The sequence below is a fragment of the Globicephala melas genome, chromosome 8, assembly GCF_963455315.2.
Source record: "Globicephala melas chromosome 8, mGloMel1.2, whole genome shotgun sequence".
Classification (NCBI taxonomy): domain Eukaryota; kingdom Metazoa; phylum Chordata; class Mammalia; order Artiodactyla; family Delphinidae; genus Globicephala; species Globicephala melas.
Window position 1 is genome coordinate 24,560,784 of NC_083321.1, and position 26,772 is coordinate 24,587,555.

The window sequence follows — 26,772 nt, forward strand, 5'->3', positions numbered from 1 at the left end:
CAAGGAAATGGGTCCTGATGAATATGAAGAGATGGAAGAGGAAGAAGAGGAGGAGGAGGAGGAAGACGATGATGATGATTCGGCAGATATGGATGAATCTGATGAAGATGACGAGGAGGAGAGACGGAGGAGAGTCTTTGACGTTCCCATTCGGAGACGCCGCTGCTCTCGCCTTTTTTAGCAAGCCTCTGCTGATGGAAGCTCCGGGGTGAATCAGCCTGTTAAATAGATTTCTCAGTAATGTAAATAACTAAATTGTTCTCAGCTTATAGCAGGAAAACTAGCATGAAATATTGTGCCAGGACCTGGGTTCTATACGACACTACTTTAGGAGCTGGATTGTTTGAGTTTGCGTAGTGTTTTTGAGGTAGAGGAGGAAATGGGAATCTTTTTTTCCTCTTCTAGAAGTCAGTGGGAGAATAGTTCTCTAGCTAAGGAACAGACTTTTTTTTTGTTTAAAGATATTTTATACTTATAAAAATATGGAAATGGGAGGGAGTAGAATAAGGATTTAAAATGAAGCAGAAATACCTACACAAGGATAGAGAGAAACTGTGACTGAATGATTCTGTGAAAAGACATAAGTTATTTAGAAATGAACAGAATTTGTAATTAGGCTAATCCATTTAGTGAGTCCTGTATATTTTGTACTCACAGGGAACTGATTGACTAAATAGCTTGAATGCTAGTTGTCCTTTCTTAGACAATCTGTCCTTAAATTTAGAGTTTTTGTCACAACAACCTTGAATTTAAAGTCTATCAGTATGACTTTGACCTTGAATTTAGTCTTCAACTCTGCCAACCTTGAACTTAAAGTCTTCAACACTATGAACTTTATCATGTTGTTCACAGATGCATCATTTTTGAAGTGTAGTGTGTAAAAGTATGTATTGTGTTGCTTATTAACAAAAGATTCTTCACAATATCTCATGTAGTCTAAATTTGAAAATACTGCTTCTGTTTTGTTTCCCCTCTATATACTTGACTGTCTAACTTTGTGATAAGTGACATGAATTTTAAGTTAAGATTAAGTATGTTTCCCTAAAACATGGATTTTTTTGTAATTATGTAATTGAGAGTTTGGAATGAAATCCTCCAAGTGTCAAAAACTCACATTTTGAAAACATATTTTGGTTCCGATCCTGTATTTTGTATAATTGCCTATTTCCCATAAACTAATATTAATAAGCCTTTGCTCTTAAGATGGAAGATGAGATCAAAACTCATTGGCCTATTGCCAGAGGCCCATTCAAAGTCATTTCCTGGCTTTGACGATACTCTGTCATGTACTCCACCTCGCACTTAGCCCAGGAACAGTTCTTTTGTAGGGAAAACTGTAGGAAGAGGGAGGTATATACAGGATTAAGCAACTCCCATCAGGGACCATGAAGGCAAACTTAGTCTTTCATACTGGCACATGTCAAAATGTTCTGAAGTGGAGTAAGTAGTTTTTCCTGCTTATTTCTTTTTAAATAGGCTCCCAAATCTATTATGCCTATCCTTTTTTTTTTTTAATCAAACCACTGGTTTTTTGAAAAATAAACTTCCCCAGTAAAGTAGTGATTTAATTAAAACTATTAACGTTGGAAGTTAAAGCTGGAGCCAGGATACCTTGCCATTCTTTGCATCTTTCTTTTTTCAGAATGGCCTCTCTTCTCTCAGTTCCCAGAGTACTCATGATGTCCCAAATCTCCCTGCCACCCCATCCAATCCTTGCTCCTCAGAATGCTTCAGGCTTGCTTATCCTTCCATCAGAATTCATTCTCTTAGTATGTTGAATGAATGGTCTCTATTTCTTACTAAGGTGTGATTGATTAGTTGATAACATCCTCAGGTGTTTTATTTCATTGGCAAGAATGTGTATTCACACAGAAAAGGGATCTAACAGTTGATCAGACTGCTTTTGGTGGAGTGAAGCCCATTTCTGGCTCCTAGGTCCATTCAGAAAACCACTTATCTTTTACTCATTTGTCTGAAGCTTGATGTATCAGGATGAGGCAGATATGTAAATAAACCGGAGCTTAAATAGCTTAGGGTTTTTTTTTTCTCTTGTGAAAAGTAGAAAGTAACTAGCTCAGGACTGATACGGTGGCCCAATGGTGTCAACATTCTAGGTTCCTTCCATCTTCCTGTTCTACCATTCGTAGCAGACTTTAATCTTTAAGGTCACCTCATGACTGCAAGATAGCAACTGCAGTCATATTGTATTCCAGGAAGGATGACGAGAAAAGGGAAAAATTAAATGGAAAGTAAAAAGTCAATCATAAGGCTGGAGAGAGGTAAACCAGCCAGGTCTCCAGCAGGAGCAAAAGTAGAGAAGGGGCAAGAGATGCAGGTATTAACATGGGCAGCCTGTAAACCTGGTATGAAGGAATTGTAATGGCCCAAGTAAGACATGCTACAGGCATGAATTAGGGCAGTATCAGTAGGAGTAGAGTGAAGAGAGGATGAAATTGAAGTAGCTAAATGATAAAATAGGCAGGAGTTGGTGATTGCCTGTGTGGGAGTGGAAGAAATAGAAGTTGATTCCAGGTACGGGGCTTCATTTATGAAAAAAATTGCAGGAAAAGCAGTGGAACATTTGGACACATTTTGAGTTCAAGGTGTCTGTGGGACATACAGATGGAGTTGTCCAGTAATCAGTTGGATATGAATATGAAGATCCAGGGAGTGGTCGGGACTGGAGAATAAAGATTTGCTAATCATCTGCAAACATACATACAGTCATGCCTCGGTATCTGCAGGGGATTTATTCCAGGACCTCCACAGATACCAAAACATGCTCAAGTCCCTTATATAAAATGGTGTCATACAGCCAGCCCTTGGTAACTGCATATTCTGCAGTTGGTTGGCCGAACCTACAGATATGGAGGGCCAACTGTATTCCCAAGGTAAAACAGTGGGTGCACTATAGTCTCCCAGGGAAAACATACAGCCATGGTTCTCAGTCCAACCCTGGCAACACCACATTATGAGGGGGTAATGGAAAAGAATCTCAAGACCGAGGGCTTCCCTGGTGGCGCAGTGGTTGGGAGTCCGCCTGCCGATGCAGGGGACGCGGGTTCGTGACCCGGTCCGGGAGGATCCCACATGCCGCGGAGCGGCTGGGCCCGTGAGCCATGGCCGCTGAGCCTGCGCGTCCGGAGCCTGTGCTCCGCAACGGGAGAGGCCACAACAGTGAGAGGCCCGCGGACCGCAAAAAAAAACACACACACACAAAAGAATCTCAAGACCGAAAGGTCAAGGAACTGGACGCAAAACCAGGAGAGAGTGGCATCTCAGAACCCAAGAGAGTTTAAAGGAGGGAAGAGCTTATAGGATGCATAGAAAATGCATGTGGAAGAGCTTTGTAAAGCTATCATAGGAAACACATGTATTAGCTGATTTAAGCAGACACACTTTAAATATCAAAGCAAATCTTTCTGATTTGAGAATACTGTTTGTATAGAGAAAAACCAAGATTAAGGCACCACCAAATGAAATTCATTCCCTGACATCCCAAAGCCATCAGAGGATCATGGTAGAAGGCACGTGTCATGATCAGTTGTCATACGATTTCCCCTGCTTGAACTTTGTCATGGGTTCCTCCGCTCCCGATTCAACATGAGCAGTCCTGAGATGCAATACCTTCTTACCCTGATCCTCAAGGAGTCTCACAGTCCCCAATAGAGGTCAATCTCTTGGAGAAAGACCTGTACTTTTGGCCTGCTTTTCCCACTCCCCCTTGTATGGCCCTCTTTAAGCCGGTTCTGCAGTGGGTAGTGACAAAGTGATAACCAGAAACTTCAGATTACATCTTCACCTAAAAATAACGTTCTAGAGACTTCCATGGCGGTCCAGCTGTTAAGACTCCCGGCTTCCACTGCAGGGGGCGTGGGTTTCATTCCTGGTCAGGGAACTAAGATCCCACAAGCTGCAGGGCACGCCTCCCCTCCCCCCCCCCCAAAAAAAACCCACAGCAGAATTTCATCTCGGTTCCAAACAAGTCACAGAGGTGACTATGGCTCAAGGGTACTTGGAGGCTACCAGAGCCCGGGAGCAGAAAGGAGCCTCAGGCTGCAGCCAGGCTGGCTAACCCGACAGCCAGGCCAATTGGGAGCTTGGCAAGGGCACACAAACATTTTGAAAAACATTTTCATATTTTTTTCAACAAAGGAGGAAAATTCATAAGTGTTGGAGTTTCATATTGTTTTTGTTTTCGATAACAAATCGGAGGAAGAACATCATAAACTTTCCGTTTCAGTGTTTTATCATAAAGGTCTTAATCTAGTCCTGGCCACAGGGCTTTTTCTGCACCGGGTCCTGGAGCCCGCAATTGCGCCGGCTCGGGTGACCTTCGCTGGCAAACTGCGGCGCGCAGGGCGAGGCCGGAGTCTGGGCGGGGTGGGGCCGGCGGGAGGAGGCGGAGCCCGCCCCAGCCGAGGCGATATAACGCGACTGGACGACCCTAGCAGGCGTACCCGCGCAGAAGCGGACGACGGGGGCTGGAAGGTGAGGTCTGGGGGCCAGGAGGGGAGCGGAGCCGCGCTCCGAGTCCGGCACTCGGGGATTTGGGCCGGCGCATGCGCCAACGGGCAGCTGGGCCCGGGCCCCTGCCATCGCGGGACTGGGGGGTTTGGAGGGTCCGAGAGGGCCGTGCCCACCCTGCGCCGGCCTCCGCGCCCAGGGACGGCGAGATCCGGCGCCCTTCCCCCCGCCCGCGGCCCGCAGAACTGGTGATTCCTTTGTATACGACCAACGAGAAGGGGGGAGCGGGCGCGCTTTCCAAAACACCCCCAATTCCGCGGGCCCTGCCCTCCATTCTCCTGGGAGTGTTTGTTTCGAAATTTGAATCTGAAGGGAAGCTCTTGCAGTTTAGGGAAAAGAAATCGCATCGCACCTTGAAAGGAGGTTAATGCCATCCCTGGAAGTTATGGACATTCTTCTCTTCCTCTGGAGGTTTAAATTTTGAGTTTTAAACAGCAGGGTGGGGTCGTGACTTAGACATTTTGAGTCCAATTTTAGTTTGCTTGGGCCAGCTTGGGCCGCACCCTTCATAGAGTCTAACGGCAGACTTAAGGAAACGTTTAAGTAGTGGTTTTCTCCATGGATCCTGGAAATGTACCAGGTAACGTTCCATTTCTCCTCTGACGTAGGTGGCTTCACCCCTTATCCCGGAACTCACACGAAGAGCTGGGATTTGTGACTCACCCTGGCGGTAGTTGTGTGACTTCTGAAACTCGGATCTCGTCCGTGCCCTCGGAGTCTTTGTGAAATAGCGATTTGGCCTGGTTGCCACCTAGTGAAGGCTCTGGCCCAGGCTTCCTCCGGTTTTCCTTTTGACCAGTGCTTTCCTTCTTTCCTATAATGCCTCATGTCCGCTTTGAAAGTGCCTCCTGATTCTTGGCCAGCTGATTCTTTTAAAAATCCTGTTCTTGGCCAGTTTTTTAAGGATATCAGGGGGCTCCAGCTGAGACCTGCCCACCACTCTCAACTGCAATAATTCTATTTCATTCTAAACAAATCAGCCCATACGTTTTACAAACCTAGAGACATAGCCCACACCATATCAGGGTTGCTTGTGATGATAGACATTTCTTGAAAAGGAGGGAGAGACCTCAAATACAGGCGAGATAATCCGAAGATTACTTTGTGTGCAATTCTGAGAATCACAGATCAGGGAAACAGCTCTTTCCTACCACCTTGCTCTCCGTTGTCTAGCTTCATCTGTCGGTGATGATGGCTCTGGAATGCTCCTAAAATAAGTACAATTTGACATGGTTTGCTTGCAGAGAAGTGATGAAGTTCATGTGTGGTCAAGGGCCTGGGCTTGGCACCAGTTTGAGCCTTGGCTCTGCTCTTACTGGCTGCGTAATGCTGAGCATGCTATTTAACCTCATTTTCTTATTGCTAAAATAACAGGCCTTACTTCTTAGGGTGTTATAAGGACACGAATATCTCACCAATTATGAGATAATTCGTGGAAAGGACTCTGTGCGCACCTGGTAAGCGGAGAACAAATGTGGCTGTTAATGTTTCGGTACCCATGTTCCCCGTTGGGGGCAGCTTACTCCCAGTTCTCTAAGGAAGGCACATACAGCTCAGAATGTTAATTGAGGGAGGTGCCTGACTGTGGACCAAATGTGTGAAACTATGGCTTCTGTATTTTCAAACAGAAAACTATAAGGAAAACACCTCATTATGCTGAGTAGCTTGTAAGGTAAAAGTCCAAATAAAAATGGATGTTAGAGTGTGGAGAGCGGGTGTCTAATGGAATTCAGCTTTGACAGCTGCAGGTACAAGCTCTTGAAAAGAAATGCATAAAAAATTCTGGGCCAGCTCCAGAAGAACCTCACGAGCAAAGATGCCATAAACAAAACCAAGCCCAGAGATGCTTGAGAATTTCCGAAGCGGAGGACATGTTATTACTACACCCTATATCTTGTGAAATATCTTCACTACACAGTTGGCTCTCCACGTACAATCTCAAAGGGCAGGGCCGTGACGAAGCTGTCTGGAAAGGGCCCTCTTTGGAGAACTAGAGACTTGAGTCCCTGGAACAAATTGCAAGGAAGGCCCTTCCTTGTTGAGGAAGCTTCCGATTTGTGTAGTTTAGAGAGTTCTGAGATGGTTGTCTCTGGCATCTCAGAGTAACTGGGAGGGGCTGTTCATTATGATGGTGGCTTTCTGTTTGTCTCTACTTGCTGAAGTAATGACTTCTCTGAGCTGAGTGATCTTTGTGTAAGATCAGTGATCTTCTCAGCTTGCCAGGCTGTGTGTGTACAAGGTGATAAGGAGGCAAAGCCCCAAGCCACTAACACTACTGGCCTCCAGGTAATGTTAAGCTACTTGTGAGTTACTGGCCCCTGGTAAATAGAAGGGAGATCCACCCAGTGTGTCTTTGCAACTAACCTGTTGCCTTGGGAATGGGTAATTTCATCCCCTGGGGCCTCCATTAATGTCCTATAAAATAGGAACGTTGGGTTTAATTTTTGAGAATACTTCTAGCCTTAAAGTTTATCAGCCTCTGAGGCTCCAGGCTCCCAGGAACAGAAACTATACTCCCGGGCATCTGTGAATCTTGTGGCAACGTTGCCAATGTAAAATCTCTTCTCTGGTGGCCTGTGTTAACCAATTTATTTCAGAAGCTGAATTCACAAGAAGTTTCCCCACCAGAGAGTTTAACTGTGGTTAAGAGCTCAGACCTGGGTTTAAATGCTGCTCTGCCACGTGCCAGTTCTGAGGTTGGTGTATTCATTTTCTATTACTGTTGAAACAAATCACCACAAACCTAGTGGCTTAACACAACACAAATTTATTAATCTTACAGTTCCATCTGTCAGAAATCTGACCCGGGCCTCACTGGGCTCGCATCAACGTGTCAGCAGGGCTGTGTTCCTTTTTGGCGGCTCTGTGCGAGAATCTGTCCCCTTGACCATTCAAGCTATTGGCACAGTACAGTCTTCGGGGTTGGAGGACTGAGGTGCCATTTCCTGGCTGAGTGTCCGTTAAGGACCATTCTTCACTCCTAGAGGCCACCTGTATGCCTCAGCTGTGACCCCCTTGCTCTGTCTTCAGAATCCCCATGGGTGGGCAAAGTCCATCTCACTCTTTGAATCTTCAGCTCAGTGTGGTCCCCAGTTAGAAATGCTAATTTCTAACTGGGCCCCACCCAAGACGTGCAGAATCAGAACTTAGAGGGTCAGGGCCCAGCAATCTGTGTTTAACAGCCCTCCAGGTGATTCTGATGCCCACTAAAGCTAGAGAACCAATACTGTTACCCTATGTTATTTTCTTCCTGGTCTTTAGTGTTAGTTGGTGTCCATCTCCGCTAGATTGTAAGGTTCTTGAGAGTGGGACTTCGCCTGGTTCAGCAGTCGCTGTAGCCCAGTGCCTAGCATGGCACCTGCTCAGCTCACAGTGGGCTCATAAATGACCGTTGTGGAGATGACTGGGGGGTAGGTGCCGAGACTGAACTTACTTCGTAGAGTAAATATATGCACCGATGGATTCCTTCAGTTTGTTGGGTCATTGGTGTGTTAAATATTTTATGTTCACATTTATTTCGATTGTTTAGATGGATAGATAGATAGATACATAGATAGGTAGATAGATAGATAGACATTTGGGGGGACTGGCTGGGGTCTTTGGATGGACGGCAACACGTCTTTGTTTTCCTATTTAAAATAATGGAATATAGGCTTACACTGTCCATAAACTGGCTACCCAAAACATTTTCAGGAACTTGATTAGGGGTGCCTGTATTTGTAAATCACCTTGCAACTTGTAGCTTCCCCTTACATCTCAGGTGGATGGAAATGAATAAATAATGATCAGGTTGGTTCTTATTGTAGGATGAGAATCTCTAGTACTTCAGAGATCTTTTGTTTTAACCCCTTGCTGCTTTCTGCTGGCATCTTTCTGCATCATCTCTGATTTGTGATCTCTGCTCTCTGTGTGAACATTTCCAAGTGATGGGGAGTTTTTCACATTTCACCAGGGAATTGATTTCCATATGTGCTGACACTTTGCACAGTGCCTGGCACATGGCAGGGAGGGAGGGAGGGGTGGAGTGATAGCAAGCAGTTGCTCTTAGGAAGCTCAGAATGCCTCCCTAATTGATCCTAATGCTGTCTTTGTAAATTACACAGAATAACCTCTCCCTCTCTTCCTTGGTGGCCATTACCCTATTTGAAGATGGTTACTGTCTCTGACTATACTTTTCCAAATAGGACAGCCCTGGTTTATCCCAACCGTTTCTCCTGGCTTTTACAGCTGTGTACTTTGCTGTCCTGATAAACTGGAAGAAATTCAGAAATCTGGCACCTAATAGTAAAAATATTATTTCCAGCTCAGGTCTAAGCCCAGGACAGAGTAACCCCAGGATTGTGTGTGCATTTGTCTGTTCCTTAAAGTGCCACGTAACATTTTAGCCCATAGTGAGCTTTAAAACCCTCAAGTCTTATTTTTATATTTTATCATTCTATAAAATCATTATTACCACTTCACAAATTAGGAACTGAAGTAAAGTAGTTGGCTGCATTAAGGTTATATAAATTGACAGCAGAGTGGGATTAGAATATAGGTCTTTCAGGACAACTAGAAAATCACACAAGCCTCATTTTTTTTTTTTTTTTTTACAAATATAGGGTGTGACTAAAGTAACTATTTTTAGACATAGGAGAATATATACCCATGAAATATTTTTTACCTTAATGTAGCAAATTTTGAAAGGTGGTATATATTTTTAATACTTAATCAGGTGGAGTAGTAGAAAAATTAAAACTTAAGCTGCAAGTGAAATGACACCTAAGTACATTAAAATATTCTTCACTCATGTTGAGAGCTCTTTCTATAAAAAGGTTCATTGTTAAGAAAATATACTTAAGCATAAATAAGATGCTCATAATTCTACCATGCTGTTAATCCCATGATCCAAAATTTTCGGAAAAGTGGGAAGGTGTTCCAAGCATTTTTTTATACGAGTGTGTATATATGTGTGTGTGTGTGTGTGTATTTTTTTTAAGACAAAGTAATAAAATTATAGCTATTTTAAACTGGCTTTTTTTCTTAATACATTGTGAATAGCCTTCCATGTCTGTTACTCTTCATGGCTGTGTAGTTCCCCACCATGGAAGTGTACCATAATTTACTCATCTTCTTGTTGGAAATGTATGTTACCAAATTTTTACTATTTTAAACAATGCTTATATATCCTTGACTGTTACTTATTCCTCTGGTGAAAAGCCTATTTGGCGTGCCCCTGAAGGAATTCCCTTTAGAGTCAACTTCAGAGCCACCCAGGAAAATCTGTCCAGACTTCCTAAGGCTGGCTCCAGCCGTGTCCTATGACTCCCAAATGGTGTTTTCCAATAGGCTCACCTATCTTATTCTGTGCACCTTTTCCAGAATGACTTTGCGTCTACGGCCATACCACCCTAAACGCGCCCCATCTCATCTGATCTCAGAAGCTAAGTAGGGTCGGGCCTGGTTAGTACTTGGATGGGAGGCAGAATGACTTTGGGCTGTTTCCAATAATTAAATCCATTTAAATGAGTCTCAATATGTTTAGAAAAGAGTGATGAGGTCTTCTGGATGCATCTTGCATCTAAGTGTTTGGTTGGGTGGATTGAAAAAGTAACGGCAGCTCTCGGTTCATCTACCATCTGATCTACACTTAACTTACGGGCATCATTTTTAAATTTAAAATGGAGGATGTTTTAGACTAGGGGGAAGAGTTTCAAGCCATGAGGTGCGGTTCTCTTTTTAATTCTGTAACAGACTTGCCAGAAGACAGGTGATCTATGACTACTAAAAGGGAAAGTTTTGTAATGTGCGGAGTTTCCTATTTCTAATTATAAAAATAATGCTTGGCTCATTATAGAATATTTGGGGAGGTATGGCAAAAAGTAAAAGGTCAGGAAGAGAAATAAGAGATTATAAATAATCCTGCTTAGTGTTTACTACTATCAGCAGCATTTTGGGGGGCATTTATAAAATAGCTTTAAAACAATCAGCTATTTTCTGTCCCCCACCCCTGCCATTTCATAACAACATATCGCTCTTGGAAATTCATATTTTAGTAGTGGTTAATGAAGACCTGGTCTTCCGATCCGAACAGCTCAACATCCGTACACTGATCACTTAGTCTCTCTGCCACACCCTCCACCCGCCAACACCCCCTCCCTGCCCAATTTCTTTTCCTGGGAACCTCGGGACTTCCCAGTGATACTCATGGTGGCTACTGCTTTTTGAGGGCCTTCTTTGGCCAGGCACCATGCTGTGCAGTACCTGTGATTATCCCTGTGTTTACTTGGTGAAGAAGGGAGGCCCAGAGGTTGAGTAACACACGGCAATAAGTGGCAGAGCCAGAAATATTCAAGACTTTGTTCACCGGTCGACGAGAAAGCCTGTCCCTAGACCAGTTCACTGTGCCGTTTCCGCAGCTTTTGTTAAGAGATGAGCCTTTCTTAGTAGACCCTTCTTTCTGATGCGTGTCATCAGGGCGAGTTCACTGCGCTGCACCCTCTTTGTTGTAATGGTGTTATTCATGCCAAGGACCATTCCAAGGGAAGTCTCCTGGAGCTTGCAGCTCCTGCCAGCCCGCCGCCCTTCCAGCACCTACCCGCCCCCGTCAGGAGGTCCCTCCCTCCTCCTCCAGTAGGGCTACCTGAGGAAGCAGATGTTCTTAACTTTTAGGGAGAGTCTGATGCTCTCCGCGTCCCTGTTCGGGGACCTCAGATGGGTGCCTTCCTCTCCTGTTCTCTCGCAGCACTTCTTCCCAGCCCCAGGCCTGCCTAAGCTGAGTGTGTGAATCATCCTTTCTACCCAGATGCCCCCGAGCATGAGGAACCAGGCAGGGAGCTGGGGTGTGCTGGGCCTGGGCCACTGGCTGGGGGGTTGGTGGCGCGGGAACGCTGTGATTCTCTCCCTTGACCCATCTGGCTCCCAACAGACGGCATTGCAGGGGCGTCAGGTGCTGGCAGGAGGGGCAGGGGCCTCTCCCTGAGCTATTAGGATGCAGAGACCTTGCTGCCTCCATCTCTCAGGCTCAGGGAACAAGAGAGCCTGGAGAGGCCAATAGTCTGACCCGGAGGTATGGACGTGCCTGACTTTGGGCAGGAAATCTGGGTGTGGTCAGGAAGGGAGTCCAGGGTGAGGTAGGAAGCGGTGACAGCCACCACTTTTCTGTGACTGTCAAGCACATAGGTAACTTATCTCACCTCAGTCTCCTGGTGTGGGAAAGCGCCCATGTACCTGCCCCTTGTCATAGGTGAAGAGAACGAGGCTCAGTAGCCATGGCAGAGCCAGACCTCGTGTCCAGGTCTTCGCCAGCCCAGTCTGAGCTTCTGACCGCTGGCCTCGGGCAGCCTCAGGTCCTCACCGCACAGGGGTGCTGTGGGCAGCTACACCCCGGGAGGGTCAGCCCGGTGGCGGGGGGCATTAGTAGGCTGTGGTAGGTGTTGCAGGTACCAGAGGGAAGTGGGGGGTATTCAACCTGTAAAGAAAGGCCAGGCCCAGTTAGATTTTCTCCCCACTTTCCCACACGTCAGCAAGCAACCTGTCTCTCTCCCGGGCGTGGCTTTACTCAATGGCGTCTTCTTTGGGCAATGCCAGGCCCTGCCCTGTTCGCTTCCCAATTCTCCCCGGCCTTCCTCAGCCAACTCCTCAGCATCACATGACCTTCAGAGGTGTGAGAGATGCCATTTCCAACCCAGAGGAGGGCAGGGCCCACCCACCAAGAGCCCCGTCTGTCTACCAGGCAGAAATCCTGGCCTGTGCGGCCCAGGAGAATAGAATGTGGAGCTGCCCTGGTTTGGGGCAGCTGCTGCCTCCTCGTTGGAGGATGGCCTCAGGGGAGTCGGGGTAGGGTCGGGAGACTCCTTAGATCTACTGCTCATGATTTGGACTTAGGCAAGTTAAAAACCTCCCTGTGGGGACTTCCCTGGTGGTCCAGTGGTTAAGACCTCACCTTCCAGCGCAGGGGGTGTGGGTTCGATCCGTGGTCCTGGAGCTAAGATCCCGCATGCCTCAGGACCAAAAAGAAACCAAAACAGAAGCAATATTGTAACAAATTCAATAAAGACTTAAAAAATGGTCCACATAAAAAAAAAATCTTTAAAAAACAAATAATAGGGCTTCCCTGGTGGTGCAGTGGTTGAGAGTCCGCCTGCCGATGCAGGGGACACGGGTTCGTGCCCCGGTCCGGGAGGATCCCACATGCCGCGGACCGGCTGGGCCCGTGAGCCATGGCCGCTGAACCTGCGCGTCCGGAGCCTGTGCTCCGCAACGGGAGAGGCCACAGCAGTGAGAGGCCCGCATACCGCAAAAAATAATAATAATAATAATAAAGTCTAAAAAAAAAAACCCTCCCTGTGTCTTGGCCTCCTGCTCAGGTAAAAGGAGGGTTCAAGGTGTTTCAGCCCTCCCCTCTTCTCCCCTGATGCTCACTGCCACACATCTAGGCATTAATGTAATGGGGACTTGTCACCAGAGGTACCTGGAACCCCTCCTTACTTTTCCAGAGTGATTAAGGAGGAGGTGGGGAGCCAGAGCTTCTGTGCACGCTAAGCCTTTGCTTCCTGTTCTGAAGGCACACTGGTGCCCTCCAGAGTTACCCCTTCCATCTGATGCACTTAGTGGCGTGGCCTGGAGAAGTGGCCCTCACTGGGCTCAGGCTCAATTCAGCCAGCAGCTGGGGGTGGGGCCTGCAGAGCTGAAATCGCAGGTGCTGCATTATGTACTTTGTTAATATTCTCATTTGAGTCAGCGACCCTGAGGGGGAAGACAGTGCTGTCCCACTGCTCAGTCATGAACACTGAGGCTCAGAGGAACTGAATTTATTCAAGGGTGCACGGCTACTGTAGGTGAGAGCTGGGGTGGGCCCGGTGTGCTTTAACTCCCTGCAGCTGCCCCTCCCACCAGGCCCGGCAGCATTTCTTCAGTAAGCCGAGGTCTCAGCCAGGGAGGGAGCAAGCACAGCCCCACCTGAGAGCACCCTAGGGTCATCGCACCCAGCCCGGACATTCCCTGCTTTCTTGGTCTGCTCACTCCTTCCCATGTTTCCTGAAGCCCCCAGGCCTTCCACCTCTTGGTTTCTGAGATACCCGGCAATCACCTGTTGGTTCATGACCATGCTTTGTGCTCCTTTCTTCCAGAATCTGTAGCCGGTCACAATGGGAAGCAAAGGAGGGTTCGCCTTGCTCGGGCTCCTGTTCAGCCTGGCTGTCGTCTGCCATGTAGGTGAGTGGTCCACAGGGACGTGAATCTGGATCAGGTAGGCCACCTCGGCCCTAAACTTTTTCTTAGGCCTCAGGAAGACCAAGCTGATGCCACAGACCTCGGGCCGAGCTTCCGTTCTTTCGCCACCAGTGCTACAGGTCCAGGGTGGTGTGACTGCTCCTTCCTGTGTTACGGCCCTACCCTGAGTGGAGCACCTTCCTGAGTTACAGTTCATCCTGGGTGACAGAGCTGCTTGAGTGGGGAGCGATTACACTGAGCTGCTTAAGTTTCACCCCGTTCACCACCCGCCGCTGGGGCTACCGATGGATGCCATCTTTAGGGTGCTGAGCCCAGCCGCCCGCCCTGGGCTTCTCCTGTGTGATGCTGCTGCTGCTTGTAGCATTCACGTGCCAATCACTATTCTCAGCATTTTACATGTATTTACTTATTTAATCCTCATGTCCACCCTGTGGAGCAGGGACTATTTTTCTTGCCATTTTACAGGTGACAAGACTGAGGCCCAAAGAGATTAAATAACTTGTAAAATATCACACCAAAGTGGTGCAGCCAGAATTTGAACCCAAATAAGCCTGGCACCAGAGTGTCTGCCCCAGCTCCTTCTCGGGGCCACCCCTCTCTGCCTGCTGGAGATCCTCGTTACCTCTGTAACAGTAGGAACACCTGTGTTATTTGCTTTGCTTCACTGTAAACATCAAAGGTCATTTTCTGCCTATGTCACGTTGGTACTACTAACTGTTATTTTTTTTTTTTTTTTGCGGTACGCGGGCCTCTCACCGTTGTGGCCTCTCCCGCCACAGAGCACAGGCTCCGGACGCGCAGGCTCAGCGGCCATGGCTCACGGGCCCAGGCGCTCCGCGGCATGTGGGATCTTCCCGGACCAGGGCATGAACCCGTGTCCCCTGCATTGGCAGGCAGTCTCTCAACCACTGCGCCACCAGGGAAGCCCTACTAACTGTTATTTTTTTTTTTTTTTTTTTAATTATTCCTTAAAATGTTTATTTCCCAGTCTGTTCTAGACGTCATTTTTTTTCACTACATCTTGTTGGAACATCTCTTCTGTTTTATTTTTTTTTTTTATTTTTTTTTTAACATCTTTATTGGGGTATAATTGCTTTACAATGGTGTGTTAGTTTCTGCTTTATAACAAAGTGAATCAGTCATACATAAACATATGTTCCCATATGTCTTCCCTGTTGCGTCTCCCTCCCTCCCACCCTCCCCATCCCACCCCTCCAGGCTGTCACAAAGCACCGAGCCAATATCCCTGTGCCATGCGGCTGCTTCCCACTAGCTATCTACCTTACTGCGTTTGTTAGTGTGTATATGCCCATGACTCTCTCTCGCCCTGTCACAGCTCACCCTTCCCCTTCCCCATAACCTCAAGTCCGTTCTCTAAGAGGTCTGCGTCTTTATTCCTGCTTTACCCCTAGGTTCTTCATGACATTTTTTTCTTAAATTCCATATATATGTGTTAGCATACGGTATTTGTCTTTTTCTTTCTGACTTACTTCACTCTGTATGACAGACTCTAGGTCTATCCACCTCATTACAAATAGCTCAATTTCGTTTCTTTTTATGGCTGAGTAATATTCCATTGTATATATGTGCCACATCTTCTTTATCCATTCATCCGATGACGGGCACTTAGGTTGTTTCCATCTCCGGGCTATTGTAAATAGAGCTGCAATGAACATTTTGGTACATGACTCTTTTTGAATTTTGGTTTTCTCAGGGTATATGCCCAGTAGTGGGATTGCTGGGTCATATGGTAGTTCTATTTGTAGTTTTTTAAGGAACCTCCATACTGTTCTCCATAGTGGCTGAACCAATTCACATTCCCACCAGCAGTGCAAGAGGGTTCCCTTTTCTCCACACCCTCTCCAGCATTTATTGTTTCTAGATTTTTTGATGATGGCCATTCTGACTGGTGTGAGATGATATCTCATTGTAGTTTTGATTTGCATTTCTCTAATGATTAATGATGTTGAGCATTCTTTCATGTGTTTGTTGGCAGTCTGTATATCTTCTTTGGAGAAATGTCTATTTAGGTCTTCTGCCCATTTTTGGATTGGGTTGTTTGTTTTCTTGTTATTGAGCTGCATGAGCTGCTTGTAAATTTTGGAGATTAATCCTTTGTCGGTTGCTTCATTTGCAAATATTTTCTCCCATTCTGAGGGTTGTCTTTTGGTCTTGTTTACGGTTTCCTTTGCTGTGCAAAAGCTTTGAAGTTTCATTAGGTCCCATTTGTTTATTTTTGTTTTTATTTCCATTACTCTAGGAGGTGGGTCAGAAAGGATCTTACTTTGATTTATGTCATAGAGTGTTCTGCCTATGTTTTCCTCTAAGAGTTTGATAGTTTCTGGCCTTACATTTAGGTCTTTAATCCATTTTGAGCTTATTTTTGTGTATGGTGTTAGGGAGTGATCTAATCTCATACTTTTACATGTACCTGTCCAGTTTTCCCAGCACCACTTATTGAAGAGGGTGTCCTTTCTCCATTGTACATTACTGCCACCTTTATCAAAGATAAGGTGTCCATATGTGCATGGGTTTATCTCTGGGCTTTCTATCCTGTTCCATTGATCTATCTTTCTGTTTTTGTGCCAGTACCATACCGTCTTGATGACTGTAGCTTTGTAGTATAGTCTGAAGTCAGGGAGCCTGATTCCTCCAGTTCCTTCTTTCGTTCTCAAGATTGCTTTGGCTATTCGGGGTCTTTTGTGTTTCCATACAAATTGTGAAAGTTTTTGTTCTAGTTCTGTGAAAAATGCCAGTGGTAGTTTGATAGGGATTGCATTGAATCTATAGATTGCTTTGGGTAGTAGAGTCATTTTCACAATGTTGATTCTTCCAATCCAAGAACATGGTATATCTCTCCATCTATTTATATCATCTTTAATTTCTTTCATCAGTGTCTTATAATTTTCTGCATACAGGTCTTTTGTCTCCTTAGGTAGGTTTATTCCTAGATATTTTATTCTTTTTGTTGCAATGGTAAATGGGAGTGTTTTCTTGATTTCACTTTCAGATTTTTCATCATTAGTATATAGGAATGCCAGAGATTTCTGTGCATTAATTTTGTATCCTGCCACTTTACCAAATTCATTGATTAGCTCTAGTAGTTTTCTGGTAGCATCTTTAGGGTTCTCTATGTATAGGATCATGTCATCTGCAAACAGTGACAGCTTTACTTCTTCTTTTCCAATTTGGATTCCTTTTATTTCCTTTTCTTCTCTGATTGCTGTGGCTAAAACTTCCAAAACAATATTGAATAATAGTGGTGAGAGTGGGCAACCTTGTCTTGTTCCTGATCTTAGTGGAAATGCTTTCAGTTTTTCACCATTGAGGATGATGTTTGCTGTGGGCTTGTCATATATGGCCTTTATTATGTTGAGGAAAGTTCCCTCTATGCCTACTTTCTGCAGGGTTTTTATCATAAATGGGTGTTGAATTTTGTCAAAAGCTTTCTCTGCATCTATTGAGATGATCATATGGTTTTTCTCCTTCAATTTGTTAATATGGTTTATCACATTGATAGATTTGCGTATATTGAAGAATCCTTGCATTCCTGGAATAAACCCCACTTGATCATGGTGTATGATCCTTTTAATGTGCTGTTGGATTCTGTTTGCTAGTATTTTGTTGAGGATTTTTGCATCTATGTTCATCAGTGATATTGGCCTGTAGTTTTCTTTCTTTGTGACATCCTTGTCTGGTTTTGGTATCAAGGTGATGGTGGCCTCGTAGAAGGAGTTAGGGAGTGGTCCTCCCTCTGCTATATTTTGGAAGAGTTTGAGAAGGATAGGTGTTAGCTCTTCTCTAAATGTTTGATAGAATTCGCCTGTGAAGCCATCTGGTCCTGGGCTTTTCTTTGTTGGAAGATTTTTAATCACAGTTTCAATTTCAGTGCTTGTGATTGGTCTGTTCATATTTTCTATTTCTTCCTGATTCGGTCTTGGCAGGTTGTGCATTTCTAAGAATTTGTCCATTTCTTCCAGATTGTCCATTTTATTGGCATAGAGTTGCTTGTAGTAATCTCTCATGATCTCTTTTATCTCTGCAGTGTCAGTTGTTACCTCTCCTTTTTCATTTCTAATTCTATTGATTTGAGTCTTCTCCCTTTTTTTCTTGATGAGTCTGGCTAGTGGTTTATCTATTTTGTTTATCTTCTCAAAGAACCAGCTTTTAGTTTTATTGATCTTTGCTATTGTTTCCTTCATTTCTTTTTCATTTATTTCTGATCTGATTTTTATGATTTCTTTCCTTCTGCTAGCTTTGGGGTTTTTTTGTTCTTCTTTCTCTAATTGCTTGAGGTGCAAGGTTAGGTTGTTTATTCGAGATGTTTCCTGCTTCTTAAGGTGGGCTTGTATTGCTATAAACTTCCCCCTTAGAACTGCTTTTGCTGCATCCCACAGGTTTTGGGTCGTTGTGTCTCCATTGTCATTTGTTTCTAGGTATTTTTTGATTTCCTCTTTGATTTCTTCAGTGATCTCTTCATTATTAAGTAGTGTATTGTTTAGCCTCCATGTGTTTGTATTTTTTACAGATCTTTTCCTGTAATTGATATCTAGTCTCATGGCGTTGTGGTCAGAAAAGATACTTGATACAATTTCAATTTTCTTAAATTTACCAAGGCTTGATTTGTGACCTAAGATATGATCTATCCTGGAGAATGTTCCATGAGCACTTGAGAAAAATGTGTATTCTGTTGTTTTTGGATGGAGTGTCCTATAAATATCAATTAAGTCCATCTTGTTTAATGTATCATTTAAAGCTTGTGTTTCCTTATTTATTTTCATTTTGGATGATCTGTCCATGGGTGAAAGTGGGGTGTTTAAGTCCCCTACTATGAATGTGTTACTGTCGATTTCCCCTTTTATGGCTGTTAGTATTTGCCTTATGTATTGAGGTGCTCCTATGTTGGGTGCATAAATATTTACAATTGTTATATCTTCTTCTTGGATCGATCCCTTGATCATTATGTAGTGTCCTTCTTTGTCTCTTTTAATAGTCCTTATTTTAAAGTCTATTTTGTCTGATATGAGAATTGCTACTCCAGCTTTCTTTTGGCTTCCATTTGCATGGAATATCTTTTTCCATCCCCTTACTTTCAGTCTGTATGTGTCTCTAGGTCTGAAGTGGGTCTCTTGTAGACAGCATATATAAGGGTTTTGTTTTTGTATCCATTCAGCTAATCTGTGTCTTTTGGTGGGAGCATTTAGTCCATTTACATTTAAGGTAATTATCGATATGTATGTTCCTATTCCCATTTTCTAAATTGTTTTGGGTTCGTTATTATAGGTCTTTTCCTTCTCTTGTGTTTCTTGCCTAGAGAAGATCCTTTAGCATTTGTTGTAAAGCTGGTTTGGTGGTGCTGAACTCTCTCAGCTTTTGCTTGTCTGTAAAGGTTTTAATTTCTCCATCAAATCTGAATGAGATCCTTGCTGGGTAGAGTAGTCTTGGCTGCATGTTTTTCTCCTTCATCACTTTCAGTATGTCCTGCCACTCCCTTCTGGCTTGTAGGGTTTCTGCTGAGAGATCAGCTGTTAACCTTATGGGGATTCCCTTATGTGTTATTTGTTGTTTTTCCCTTGCTGCTTTTAATATGCTTTCTTTGTATTTAATTTTTGACAGTTTGATTAATATGTGTCTTGGCGTATTTCTCCTTGTATTTATCTTGTATGGGACTCTCTGTGCTTCCTGGACTTGATTAACTATTTCCTTTCCCATATTAGGGAAGTTTTCAACTATAATCTCTTCAAATATTTTCTCAGTCCCTTTCTTTTTCTCTTCTTCTTCTGGAACCCCTATAATTCGAATGTTGGTGCGTTTAATGTTGTCCCAGAGGTCTCTGAGACTGTCCTCAGTTCTTTTCATTCTTTTTTCTTTATTCTGCTCTGCAGTAGTTATTTCCACTATTTTATCTTCCAGGTCACTTATCCGTTCTTCTGCCTCAGTTATTCTGCTATTGATCCCATCTAGAGTACTTTTAATTTCATTTATTGTGTTGTTCATCGTTGCTTGTTTCATCTTTAGTTCTTCTAGGTCCTTGTTAACTGATTCTTGCATTTTGTCCAATCTATTGTCCATTCTATCTCCAAGATTTCGGATCAACCTTACTATCATTATTCTGAATTCTCTTTCAGGTAGACTGCCTATTTCCTCTTCATTTGTTAGGTCTGGTGGGTTTTTATCTTGCTCCTTTATCTGCTGTGTGTTTTTCTGTCTTCTCATTTTGCTTATCTTACTGTGTTTGGGGTCTCCTTTTTGCAGGCTGCAGGTTTGTGGTTCCTCCTGTTTTTGATGTCTGTCTCTAGTGGCTAAGGTTGGTTCAGTGGGTTGTGTAGGCTTCCTGGTGGAGGGGGCTAGTGCCTGTGTTGTGGTGGATGAGGCTGGATCTTGTCTCTCTAGTGGGCAGGTTCACGTCTGGTGGTGTGTTTGGGGGTGTCTGTGGCCTTATTATGATTTTAGGCAGCCTCTCTGCTAATGGGTGGGGTTGTGTTCCTGTTTTGCTAGTTGTTTGGCATAGGTTTTCCAGCACTGTGGCTTGCTGGTCGTTGAGTGAAGCTGGGTGCTGGTGTTAAGATGGAGGTCTCTGGGAGATTTTCGCCGTTTGATATTATGTGGAGCTGGGAGGTCTCTTGTTGATCAGTGTCCTGCAGTTGGCTGTCCTACCTCAGAGGCAGAGCCCTGCCTCCTGGCTGGAGCACCAAAAGCTTTTCATCCACAGGCTCAGGATAAAAGGGAGAAAAAGTAGAGGGAATTAGTAGAAGTATGAGGAAAGAAAGAAGGAAAGGAGGGTAGGAAGGAAGGAAGAAAGAAAGAAAGAAGCAAAGAAGGAAAGAAGGCAAGAAGGAAAGAAAGGAGGGAGGGAGGGAGGAAGGAAGGAAGGAGGGAAAGAAGGAAAAAAGACAGAAAGAAAGAAGATACAGTAAAAATAAAATACAGTATAATAAAGTTATTGAATTAAAAACTTCTTATTTAGAAAAAAAAAAAAGGGACGGAAAGAACCTAGGACAAATGTTGGAAGCAAAGCTATACAGACAAAATCTTACACAGAAGCATACACATACACCCTCACTAAAAGAGGTAAATGGGGAAAAATCCTAAATCTTGCTGTCAGATACCACCTCCTCAATTTGGGATGATTCGTTGTCTAAAGGAGGGAAGGAAGGACGGAAAGAAGAAAGAAAGAACGAAGGTAAAGTATAATAAGGTTATTAAAATTAATTATTAAGAAAAAAAATTAAAAAAAAAACATGGACGGATAGAACCCTAGGACAAATGGTGGAAGCAAGACTATACAGACAAGATCTCACACAGAAGCATACACATACACATTCACAAAAAGAGGAAAGGGGAAAAAATCATAGATCTTGCTCCTAAAGTCCACTTCCTTAATTTGGGATCATTGGTTGTCTATTCAGGTATTCCACAGATGCAGGGTACATCAAGTTGATTGTGGAGCTTTAATCCGCTGTTTCTGAGGCTGCTGGGAGGGATTTCCCTTTCTCTTCTTTGTTCTCACAGCTCCCAGGGCTAAGCTTTGGATTTGGCCCTGCCACTGCGTGTAGATCGCTGGAGGGCGTCTGTTTTTTGCTCAGACAGGATAGGGTTAAAAGAGCCGCTGACTGGGGGCTCTGGCGCACTCAGGCCGGCGGGGACGGAGGGGCACAGAGTGCGGGGCGGGCCTGCGGTGGCAAAGGCCGGCGTGACTTTGCACCAGCCTGAGGCGCGCTGTGCGCTCTCCCGGGGAAGTTGTCCCTGGATCCCGGGAACCCGGCAGTGGCGGGCTGCACAGGCTCCGCGGAAGAGGGGTGTGGAGAGTGACCTGTGCTCGCACACAGGCCCCTTGGTGGCAGCAGCAGCAGCCTTAACGTCTCCCGCCCGCCTCTGGGGTCCGCGCTTTTAGCCGCGGCTTGCGCCCGTCTCTGGAGTCCGCGCCCTCAGCCGCGGCTCGCGCCCGTCTCTGGATTCCGCGCTTTCAGCCGCGGCTCGCGCCCGTCTCTGGTTTCCGCGCTTTCAGCCGCGGCTCGCGCCCGTCTCTGGATTCCGCGCTTTCAGCCGCGGCTCGCGCCCGTCTCTGGATTCCGCGCTTTCAGCCGCGGTTCGCGCCCGTCTCTGGGGTTCGCGCTTTTAGTCGCGGCTCGCGCCCGTCTCTGGAGTTCCTTTAAGCAGCGTTCTTAAACCCCTCTCCTCACGCCCCAGGAAACAAAGAGGGAAGGAAAAGTCTCCTGCCTCTTCTGCTGGTGCAGGCTTTTCCCTGGACTCCCTCCCGGCTAGCTGTGGTGCACTAACCCCTTCAGGCTATGTTCAAGCCGCCAACCCCAGTCCTCTCCCTGCGCTCCGGCCTCAGCTCTCAGCCCCGCCCGCCCCGGCGGGTGAGCAGACAAGCCTCTCGGGCTGGTGAGTGCCGGTCGGCACCGATCCTCTGTGCGGGAATCTCCCCGCTTTGCCCTCCGCACCCGTTGCTGTGCACTCCGCAGCTTCGAAGCTCCCCCCTCCGCCTCCCGCAGTCTCCGCCCGCGAAGGGGCTTCCTAGAGTGTGGAAACTTTTCCTCCTTCACAGCTCCCTCCCACTGGTGCAGGTGCCGTCCCTATTCTTTTGTCTCTGTTTTTTCTTTTGCCCTACCCAGGTACGTGGGGAGTTTCTTGCCTTTTGGGAGGTCTGAGGTCTTCTGCCAGCCTTCAGTAGGTGTTCTGTAGGAGCTGTTCCACGTGTAGATGTATTTCTGGTGTATCTGTCGGGAGGAAGGTGATCTCCGCGTCTTACTCTTCCGCCATCTTCCGCCTTCCTAACTGTTATTTTTGAGGGGTGGGGACAGGAGGCAGAAAAGGAAGTAGCCATGCGGTGGGCACTACAGAGGCATCTGCATTTTGGAGCATGTCTTAGAGCTTGTAGCTTTAGTAGCTCCCATATGGTGAATGCTTACTAGGTACTAGGGCCTGTACCCGACCCTGGCTCATTTAATCCTTCCAGCCATCCTGTGAGGGCTCCGTACTATTATGCCCATCTTACAGTTGAGGAAACGGAAGCAAAGAACAAAGTAGCCCAAGGACATGATTGCACAAGTTTTCCCTTTCTGAGAAAAGACAGAAGTCACGACCCCCCTCCCTCCCCACGTCTGTTGATTGTAGTCACGGAGGTTTGTAATGTGGTTCGCTATGTTACAATATACGTTGTCTTAATTCTTCTACCCAGTGAATTTTCTGTAGGAAGAATAGCCTGGTCATACCTGCTTTCCAGCAGTCTACGTTTGTTTATGGATCAGGCTTGGGTTTGGCGCTGTTAGCTGTTCTGTGACGGGTCTCGGGGGCACTTAGGTTTTTCCTGAGGGAGTTGGAGTGTGAAGAAGATCCCCTCCACCCTGGCTAAGTAGCTAGAATATCAAACAGCCACTGACTTATTGCTTTGCCCCTGACCCGGTCTCCCCCATAACTGGTCCTGGTTTCTTCTCTTTCCCACTCAGGACAATTAGAAGAACATCACGGTAAATAAACCAAGCGTGGGCTTCAGAACTGATCGCCTGGGTGTGAGTCCCAGCTCTCCTTTTAGTAGCCGTGTGACTTTTGACAAGTTAGTTAACATCTTGGTCTTAATTTTCTCTTGAAAAATGGGGATGGAGATCCTTGAGCCTGCCTCTTATAGCAGTTCTCTGAAGATTGAAAGTTTAGGTATTTGAACACTGTGTTAGCTGTGAATATTTCTGCCTCACAGAAGTTCCAAAGGTGAGCTCTCTTTCCTCTGTCTGAAGGTTTGACCTGGCCATTTAAGATGTTATAGGGACTTCCCTGGTGGCGCAGTGGTTAAGAATCCACCTGCCAATGCAGGGGACACAGGTTTGAGCCCTGGTCCGGGAAGATTCCCACATGCCGCAGGGCAACCAAGCCCGTGCACCACAACTACTGAGCCCGTGTGCCATAACTACTGAAGCCCGCGTGCCTAGAGCCTGTGCTCCACAACAAGAGAAGCCACTGCAATGAGAAGCCCGCGCGCCACAACAGAGTAGCTCCTGCTCGCTGCAACTAGAGAAAGCCTGCCTGCAGCAATGAAGACCCAATGCAGCAAAAAATAAATTAATTAATTAATTTTTTAAAAAAGATGTTATAGAGAGCTTCACTCCTATCTGTGCTCAGGAAGTGAGGAGCCACTTTCTTCTGGCCTTTGGAGAATTCCTCTTCCTGGTGATGAACTTTGGCCTTAGAACTAAAAGTCAGCTCTTGGGTTCTAAAACCCACATTTCGTCTTGGTTTAACCATGCCATTCTTTTATGAGGTTTTACATATTTCATCTTTGAAAATGTCTTTTCACACCGATAGGTACTTCCAAATACTGATTACGTGGCAGAAGCCATGTGGCCAGAAGAAGGTGATCTCTTATTGTAGCAAAGAGTATGTCCACATGAATCAGGAAAACTTGCTTCCAACTCTTCCCATCACAGATGTGGAATATGACTCATCTTTTTCCATCACCATTGTTGTAAAAACAGAGAAGGGAAAATAATCCAGTGAAACTTGAAGTCGAGCCACCAAAGATGAATCCTAAGAACATGAGTGGGAGCGGTAGTCATTTTTCAAATTGGGGAACCAGAGGCATTTGCTTCTGATATAAGTCGACCCTCGTGTTCAGTGTCACTGTGCATGTCTTCCCACCCACATGGGTTTAAAGTGTATGGCTGCTGCCTGCCCCTTGACTGTGTTTGCTTCTGGCGATGGGTCAGTCCCTCAGCAGAGAACAGCTGCAGTGAGGACGCCTTATCCCAGAGGCCATCAGACTTGTTCTGCAGAGGTCCAGATAGTAAATATTTCAGGCTTTGCAGGCCAAGAGACAAAAATCAAGGATATTATGTAGGCTTTTATATAAATAAGAGAGAAAACAAATTTCTCCAAGTTTTTAATTGGCAGAATTCAAAAATTTAATAATTGAGTACAATTATTTATAGTACAGATCTACTAATGAGAAGAATGGAATTCTTTCTGGGAGAATAACATTTTGCTTACTTGGGATTCAAAAGTTAGTGTTCCCCGTCATCAAACTGGTTGCAAACGTTCATCTGTTAATACTGATCTGTAATGAGATGTCATGCATTTCGTCTTGGAGCATGTCTTTTCACACAGATAGGTACTGCCAAATACTGCTGATCAGTCCGTGAGAATGTTACGTGATAGAGCATATTCATTGCTTGGAAGGTGTCTATAGAATTCTGTTAGTTTATCCTCTTAATGGATTCCTTTTAATATGTCATTGCATTGCAGATTAATCACTTCCGGTTGAAAGTAGGAAAAAGCTTCTCAATTGCACAGTTAAATGGATTTTGAAATCTGGAAATTCCCTTTGCACTTGCCTCAGGGTCCAAAAAACTGCTGCTGGAACTGTAGTTTGAGCTTGGAAAAATACATCTGCTGCAGATATATGTGGGAAGGAAGCCCACTCTGAGTTGCTGACCTCTGACCCACACTAATGGAGCTGGTGGGCTTGCTTCTGCTGCCGGGAGGGTGAGTCATTGCTGGTCTACCAGGTTCTGACGGGCATTCTTCCTGATCCTAGGTCACAGCCTGGAGTGCTACAACTGTATTAACCCAGCTAATGGCTGCACTACCACTGTCAATTGTTCACGTAATCAAGATGCTTGTCTCATCGTTAAAGCCGGTAAGAGCCTCCCCCTCCCCCTCTTCCTGAGTGTAATGGGATGAAGAGAGCCTGGGAAGAGATCTGTGCCGCTCTCATTCTTGTTAGACTCGTATTCAACAAGTAATAGCTACCATTTAATAGCACCAGTTGTGTGCGGCACTAAGCACTTTCCATTTGTTTTTTTATTTAATATTTCCCATCTACCACTCGGGGTAATATTTTATTCCCGTTTGGTAAATGAGGAAACTGAGACTCAGGTTAAGCAACAGACTAAGGTCAAGGAACGAGCTCAGGATCTGAACGTGGGAACCCATCTAATTCCAACACTTGTGCTCTTAACAGCAACACTGGCTGCCTCGCAAACTTTTGAGAGCCTGCCCTGTGCCAGAGCCTGAGCTAGGAGGTCGGGGTGCAGAGATGAAGAAAGGAGACGATGAAAATTGTGAAAGAGGCCTGTGTAGCTATTACAGATGTCTTTATTGATACCCGTGTCTCATTCCTTGGGGAATTTAATACATACAGAGTCCTGAGGGGACTCAAGCTGAGCTCAGAGGACAGGTAGGAAGTAAGAGGACTAAGAGAGGAAGGGTGTTCCCAAGAAAGGCAACAGTAGCTACCGAGGCTTGGTGGCCTCAGAGAACAAGGCACTCGTGGGCTTGGGGTAGGGAACTGGCAACATTGACAAATTTTGTCAAGTCTGCATTTTCCAAATTGGTTAGACTATGGAATCGCTTCCTCCATAAATCCTATTAAAATAGAAGTTAGGAAACCTGATTGAAAGGAGGAGGAGTTTCACTTCCCCAGAAAGGAAGAATCCCTCAATAAGTAAGGATGAATTAGAATTATCCTGTTTAAAGAACAGGAGTACCTCATAATTTTGATATAAACTCCTGGAATACAGCTCAGATGCCAAGGTCTACATGTAAGGTCCTTGATTCTGTAGGCGACAGTTCCTCTGCCTCACCTGGAGGACTGTATTAACTCATTGTTAATGTAGAACGCATAGTGAGGCCCCCAGAGAGAATAGTCATTCACTCCACAAATATTTGAGCACCAATTATCTGTGAGCACAGAGACCTACTTCTCAACCCTGATTGTCTGTGTCTCTTGGACCCCCACTACAAAAAGTATAATTTCCAAATGAGAGAATAAAGGCAATATTATGTGTAGAATAAGTATTAGATTATCAGTTAGAAGCTTTGAGCTCTGATCTCTGTCTTGCCACCAGTAAGTTCTTCCGGCCTCTCTTTTTTATTGATGAAGTGGGTGTGTCAGATGGTAGAGGTGGAGAGAAGGAAAGAGGGAAGTAGACTAGACTAGGAAACAAATCCCATTGTTTCCTACCTGAATGGTTAAACTTTCATTTTAGTTGTTTCCGACATTATTGAAGTATAATTGACAAATAAAAACTGTATATG

General features: G+C 45.2%; 2 protein-coding genes across 3 annotated transcripts in view; both read left to right on the plus strand.

The window, feature by feature from the left end:
- FBXO3 (F-box protein 3) overlaps nt 1–1,128 on the plus strand; it is a 32,194-nt gene extending 31,066 nt beyond the window's left edge. The window contains exon 11 of one of the 2 annotated variants that reach the window (XM_030864760.2): nt 5–1,128. In XM_030864760.2, coding sequence (XP_030720620.1) covers nt 5–181 — 177 coding nt within the window. In that variant the 3' untranslated portion in view covers nt 182–1,128. The remainder of the gene's footprint in view (nt 1–4) is intronic. The other variant, XM_030864761.2, reaches the window with a different exon arrangement.
- A 3,083-nt stretch (nt 1,129–4,211) lies between these two features.
- The window catches only part of CD59 (CD59 molecule (CD59 blood group)), a 32,845-nt gene continuing 10,284 nt past the window's right edge, over nt 4,212–26,772 (plus strand). Inside the window, exons 1-3 of the mRNA XM_070046129.1 lie at nt 4,212–4,491; nt 13,638–13,722; nt 25,271–25,372. Of these exons, the coding sequence (XP_069902230.1) occupies nt 13,656–13,722; nt 25,271–25,372 (169 nt within the window). The 5' untranslated portion in view covers nt 4,212–4,491; nt 13,638–13,655. The remainder of the gene's footprint in view (nt 4,492–13,637; nt 13,723–25,270; nt 25,373–26,772) is intronic.